At 34.0% G+C, this 6895-nt stretch overlaps 2 protein-coding genes across 4 annotated transcripts in view; one reads left to right on the forward strand and one right to left on the reverse strand.

Moving 5' to 3' along the window:
* Positions 1–1890, forward strand: part of klc1a (kinesin light chain 1a) — a 102818-nt gene extending 100928 nt beyond the window's left edge. For all 3 annotated transcript variants that reach the window (XM_043697512.1, XM_043697511.1, XM_043697515.1), the window contains one exon: positions 1622–1890. In XM_043697512.1, coding sequence (XP_043553447.1) covers positions 1622–1711 — 90 coding nt within the window. In that variant the 3' untranslated portion in view covers positions 1712–1890. The remainder of the gene's footprint in view (positions 1–1621) is intronic.
* xrcc3 (X-ray repair complementing defective repair in Chinese hamster cells 3) overlaps positions 1–6895 on the reverse strand; it is a 45472-nt gene that overhangs the window by 11744 nt on the left and 26833 nt on the right. The gene's annotated exons all lie outside the window — the stretch shown is intronic.

Raw genomic sequence — 6895 nt, forward strand, 5'->3', positions numbered from 1 at the left:
TTTCCTTCCCTAAAAGGTTGAATGAACGTTTGCTTTATGTTGAGACCAACTTTTTTATTTACATATTCATAAGTTCAAATTGTGGTAGTATTTGAACTCCGTTTAGATTATTTATTCAGGCTTCTGGATTATTAGTTTGGTAATGTCACAGCAACACGACAGTTACGTCAAATTTGATGCACAAAACAATTATGTTTCAGTGTTCTAGAATATCAGGTAAAGATATAGTGACCTAATTACTCAAGCCTAAATACTCAAGCTCTAGCTTTTTTGCAACTAAATATTGCAAATGAATTTGAAAAGCTTTACAGTGTAACTGTAACATGGAATAGATCAATTTTAAAAATAAGTCTCAAAGTCATTGGGGGGAAAAAGTATTTTGCAGTATTTCCCTTGTTTAATCTATATTAAAAGCAAAATTAGATGTTGCTGATTAATGGCTTGAAATGGCTATCGAATTCAGTTACACAGGGCAGCTAAATTAATATGAACAGTTGAGATTGGTAATTCAAATGCTAGATGGTCTGAATCGTATCTCTGCACCTGAAAGCTTAGAAATAACATTTACAGAACAAAAAAAAAATCATATTTAAATAATGTTAACAGATTAAAATTTTAAAATTGCTTCCAGTGTTCCCATAAATACAATTGATGAATTTTAGTTTGATATGTGCATGATGTGTTCTTTCCCATGAAGAATTAGTGCTACATGCTTTACTGCTGCATTGTTTAAACCTTTCCTGTAATCATAAAACAATAAGGCATTCATCTGAAAGATATGATGCAACAAGTCAAGTACATTGTTGTTTTCTTCTCTCACTCCTGTAATTAAAAGTTGTCTTAGAACCAGGAGTTTTAGCTTTAGCAGATATTAACATTGCTCCAAAGTTGAAACAACAGAAGTTTGGAACTAACAATGCACTGATCTGCGACATGGTATCGGGATAGTTAGCTTCTTCAAGCCAGTACGTTTACTTTGTTCTCCCCCACCTACCTCATTTTGATGCCATTCATATTTGCCTTATAAAAATGAACTGATGTCTTGAATAGTTAATATTGATCACAATTTGTGATATTTGATTTGCTGTGTGAATGAAGATTCCACAGGTTGTTAAGCAATCAGTGTTGTTGGTTTCACAAAGTGCTTAGGTAAAATCTTGTGTAATTATTTGGTAACCTCTATACTGAAATATTTATTTGTGCAATATTGCTTTTAATTATGCATCTTTATTCTTCGATTGAGAACAAACACAAATATTTTTATTTCCTAACTTTTGATTGTTGCAATTTGTAATATATTTTGCATTTTTTTTTATCCAAGGTTGAAGATGGGGTAACTAATTGAGTATTTCTGAGAGATTCATTTAACTTGCCATTGTTTAAAATAGGCAAGCAGTAAGTAAGAAAGAAAATCCTTGTGAATGCTTTTAAGATTGATGTTGTATTCTTGAGCAAAACAAAAAAGCTGGTCCTTTTATACACCAGCTCTGAGCATTTGAAAATGCTGAATTTAAACTTTAACCAAGAAAATAAAACTGTGCAATGAAATATGTAATATTCATGGGTATATGCTGTATGAAAGTTTACTTGTGAATTTTTCTCGCTCTTTTATAAATTGCAGCAACGAAATAATTGTTTGACAGAATCCAGAAGTCTGAGTGTCAGCCATAACGACCTGACACACTGTGGATCAACATTTGGAATGAACTAGACCCTCCATTTGGAAGAAATAGAATCCTCATTGCTGGAATTTCTTATCACTTTCCAAATTAAAATCTCAAAATATTCTACTGTACAAATTCACCGGATGTTTCTGATACTGTTGTAGAACATAAACTATACCGTCTTATATTGTGAATTGTTGTGATGCAATAAGAGTTTAAAAAAATACACAATGCCAATAGCATCAAAGAAAATTTGTTTTAAAGAACAAAATAAAAATGCCACAGCTGAGCTGGTTTTAGATATGTGGGTAGAAACTACTTTTGTGATACCTTTTTAGTATGACTTAATTTGTACAGCTGAATTTATCCTTCCTTATTTTAAAATAAGGTCTCATACAAACCACTTTATCAGCTATATTCAATAAAGGCCACTTTACCTTTTTGGCATCTCATGTAGCTCATATGTACCATATGTTTGTCATTAAATAATTGAGTAGTCTGGTATATCAAATAATGTGTTAGTGAAGTCAACAGATCATTAATAAATAAATACTATCTAAAAGAGAATTCTGAGGTACTTTGTACAATGTCCCAATTCTTTGATTGAAGATATACCATGAACTTGCACTATATAATCCCTAGAATCAGAAACAATGCTGCTAATGTATGTGGAGGTCACTTTTATTGCAAAATTGTTTTTATAATACCTCAATCAGCTATCCAACATCATGTTACAAAATCAATAACTGAATGAAAAAGAACACCAGACTTGGTCTTATTTACTAACCAGATTACTTAGACTGAGAATTGTGGAACAGTTATGCTTGAATCATCTTAGATGAAAGAAAAAAATAGAATTGAACTAGATCTTAAGTAGTTTTTTTCTTAAATTAGCATGCTGTTTCAAAGAACTAAACATGATACATTTTTGAAATTACAGATGTATATACAGGAATGTTAATTTGGTGATGGCCAGGACAGCAGAAAATGATCAGATTACACAGACATTTTGAAATTTACAAATTGAAGGCCTTTATAGATAACTTCATCTATCATTGTCTGATTGTTTTGCACTTGTGTATATATTTAGCCTGTCCCATGTGTGATAATTTTATGTCCTTTTTGGGCAGTACCTGGAGTACTACTTGTCTGCTTTCAGAGTGATTTTATAAAGCATGTTTTGTCTGTTTTTACTTGTATATTTGTGTACTAACAGATGTATTTGCACATATTAAAAATGAGGATGATGAAAAGTGGGATTACATTTGAAGATTTAAATCATGCCAGTTTGTAAAAATAGAATACACAGAAGACATTAGGTATTTAGATGCCTATGACATTAAAAGTTTTACATGTGGTTCTACAAACACTTGTGAATTTTTAATGAGTACAGCAGCTGTTAAGTGTTACAAGTTGAATTCTGACTACATTAGTTAGATTCAGTGCAATATAGCAAAACAATGGAAAAAGATGTTTGTTCAGGCTACTAAAATTAATATCAATTGTAGCTGCAAATAAATTATTTACAAATTTTGCAGATTTGCAAATTTATTTAATACATTTATTCCAAGCTGCAGCCTTTAATCCCTAAATGAACTATATGCCACCTCAAGTTAATGCAGTAAAATTGGATTTAACAGTTCAAAAGTGCTGTGATTACAAGACCAATTAAGAGGACAGTGATTTTTGCAGATAGTCCATTTTAATGATGGGAGAGAGGGTGTTTAATAAGCTTAGCTAATGAGTTTGCATCCAGTTAACAAGCATTTAATTGTATATTGCACTTTAACTAAGACTAGCCTGTGTAGCCTTGATATTGCATGTAATGTTTTGACATAACTCACCTGGAAAAGTTCAGAGTGCTACGAGTAAGCAAGTATGTTGTTCAGAATTGAATATACTGTATTACTGTCGTAAATTTTCTTAGAACTGAAGACTTTTGCATTGTTATACTAGTTAAATTTGGCCTATGTTACAATATTTATGTCCAAAATGTATGAAATTTGTGTTTTTGTGAAATAAGTAGTGAGAAATAAAAATTTAAAAAACAAACCTTTGTATAAACTTAATGAACAAAGTGTCGCTGAAAGCAAGCAAATGGTAAGTCATTTTATTCATACTTGTTGGATAGAGGTTTATAACCAAGTCATCTTAATTGTTTAATCTGTAATTTTTCATTTTCTACTTGTATCTGTTGTTAACACTCATTATTTAAGATATAATTTATTTTAACTGTATTCTGTCACTTCTGTTAACTCTCCTCACACTTCAATCCTATTTTAGCTCATTTGCTGCCGAAGCCCTCATCCATGCCTTAGTACCTACAAGATCTCACCATGCTAACATTTTCCTGGTCTCTCTCATTCTATCCTTTGTAAACATGAAACTGTCTAAAATTTAGCTGCCCACATCTTGCAGTGTCACATTTCTGTATCACCTATGAGCTGACTGACGACTTCACAGCAACATCCTGTTAGGGAACATCACTCCTGTTGTTACTACATATCAGCACCATGAAACAGTTAGCTTCACCTGTTGCTCAAAGTTTTGAAATGTCAATGTAATCTGAAGTAGACTGTGCCCTTTTCAAAATCAATAGTGATAGCCTCAGGGCCTGTCACAAGATTGCACAATATCCAGCTAGTGATTATCTGATCAGAGTAAGCCATTATCCTGAAGGATGGCTTTGATGTGCCCAATTTCAGATTTAGAAGTTAAACCAATGGCTGAGGCTAAATATAAAGGGTTGCCAATAAAGCCAATCTCATTGTGCCTGCAATTGTAGGAATTCCAATGTGAACTGACAACTGATTAGATTTGTGTGGACAGTCGTAGAGAAATCCTTTGTTGATTTTCCAACCAGGGCGTAGAGGAAAAGGAACTTCTTTAATTGTTCCATTTCAAATTTGAATTTAAGCACAGGATGGAGCCCATTAAGAAAGAAGGAAATTCTTGGGAGTGCAACTGCTGATCCAAATATGGTAAATGTATAATCTGCATGACAGAGATATGCAATAGTAGGTGGTTAGCTGTCCTTTCATTTCAGTCATACTTCCCATGGAATCCAACAAAGACATTTACAAGCTCTGGGCCCAGGAGGGATCCAATGGCAACACCAGTCATTTGAATATTTGCTGTGTCATTAATACTGAACTCAACTGCAAATTTACTGAGTTCTTAAGTTCAGCAAATACCCAGTTTTCACAACAAAAGGTCTAGATCACCATGATTTATTGCTGCAATACAGGTAAATATGGCTTCCTTGAGTGATACGTGGTAAATGGCTAGTAACATCGAATGAATGCATGGGCACGGCATTGCTATTGATATGCCTGGCAATTTTTAAAAAATCATTCATGGTGCATTTTTCCTGCCAGCGTCTCGACCAATCATTCCACTCGTCAATCAACAGTCTCCTCTCATGCAATATAATATTGATTTTCTCCTTGAATTGGTATCTCTTACAAATTATCCTGATGAATCCAAGATAAGAAGCTTTGACAACATTTCTTTATACAGCAAACCTCATGTTCTGGATTAGTATTGTCGTCCAACCTGGTTGTCAAATCTTTCTGTTCCATGGCTCATCCCTACCTCTGCACTCTTGACTAACCTCATAACCCAAGAGAAAGCTGTGCTTTTCTAATTCTAACCACTGTGTTCTCTACCATTGGTGGGCATGTCTATGGCTACCTTGGTCCAAGCACTGGAACTTCTTCAAAACACTTATTTTCATAGAGCTACACAGAATTGCATGGAAGGAACAAGCAAAGCCTTAGTATTCCAGTAATTTATAATAAAACCATCCATTGTTCCTTAGTAACAACGTATATTTTTACTAAGGAACAGATTAGATGCCAACTGTCAAATTACTATATAGGGGCACAGTTTATGAGGGACATCTGGATGGGATTATCTTGAGTTACCCAGCTTTTCTGCGATGTTTGAACCGTTGCTGATTTTTAAAAACCTTTAGCAATTTTGGTTTGGAGCTGTGAATTAAGAATTGTGAATGGAAGATTACTTAACTCTGGAAAGCAGTTTGTGGTAAAAGGAAAATAACAGACCTAACAATCTCTGTTTATTTGAGAGGCCATGCCTAAAGGTTAATTTCAGGCATATTCTTGATTGAGTTTCTACAGAAACACTGACCTCGGACAAAGTATTGTATTTAAACAGGTAATAGAAGTTGGCTATTAACGAGGGCTGTACCTGAATTTATTCCGATTAAGTCTGGAAAGGACATGATATTCAAACATTCCTGCTGAGGCCTCAGGAAAAGACAATTTCTCAGGGTGGAACCAGAGTTAGTTGTTTATTGAACATTTTTTCTGGGAGATGTTTGGTTGCTGATGATGCAGCATGAAGATTTGAAAGCTCCATGCCTAATCTCCCTCATCAGCTTTTGGAAGCCCAAAGAGAAGAAAGCTGAGTTGGAAGTATTACTACCTGTACTTGAGAGAACTGAAAAGGTGATCCTGATCAGCGTTCCCAGAAAGAAACCAAGGAGTCTAAGTCTATGCCTGTGAAACATGCATTGTAATCTGGCCAGTTGAGTTTTTAAAAAAATTATCCCTTAACTGTGTTTGTCTTTTGTGTGAATGGGTGATTGAAGGCAAATGCTTTGGGTTTAAAGTGTAAACCTTAATTAGATTACATTGTGTAATTTCTTCTCTGCTAAAGTTACTGTACATTTAATAAATTAAGCCTTGTTTAAGATTCAAAACTGGTGTCTGGACTTAATTGTTAAGTCTGGTATTGGTTATTCAAAAGTCTGGTTAGAAATCATTGGAGTAACTATTTGAGAACCTTTGAAGGTTTTTGCTCAGTTGTGAACACACAGACAGAAAAGCCTATTTGGTTTGGCTATCTTGGTGTCATAACAGTGAGTACCTCATCAGAAGATTGTCTGCTCAGTTGCAGTTTAATAAACAAAGTTACTCTAGTTAATTGCTAACCACAGAGAAACAGGACTGATGCAAATTTGTGTGTTTTTAATTGTGATTAATCATAATGGTGATAGACTAAAGCAACCTTTCTGGCACTTGAAATTTCACTTCTGTAAAATTTATTTAAATGCTATAGGAACAATATTTGTTTCTGAGATTTAAAATAAAACTCTTTCTGTCGCAGAATTGTTTGAGTTGAAGAGTATGTTGCTAGAAAAGCACATATGGTCAGGCAGCATCCAAGAAGCAGGAGCGTCAATGTTTCATGCATATCAGGAATGA

The sequence above is a fragment of the Chiloscyllium plagiosum genome, chromosome 10, assembly GCF_004010195.1.
Source record: "Chiloscyllium plagiosum isolate BGI_BamShark_2017 chromosome 10, ASM401019v2, whole genome shotgun sequence".
Lineage (NCBI taxonomy): Eukaryota > Metazoa > Chordata > Chondrichthyes > Orectolobiformes > Hemiscylliidae > Chiloscyllium > Chiloscyllium plagiosum.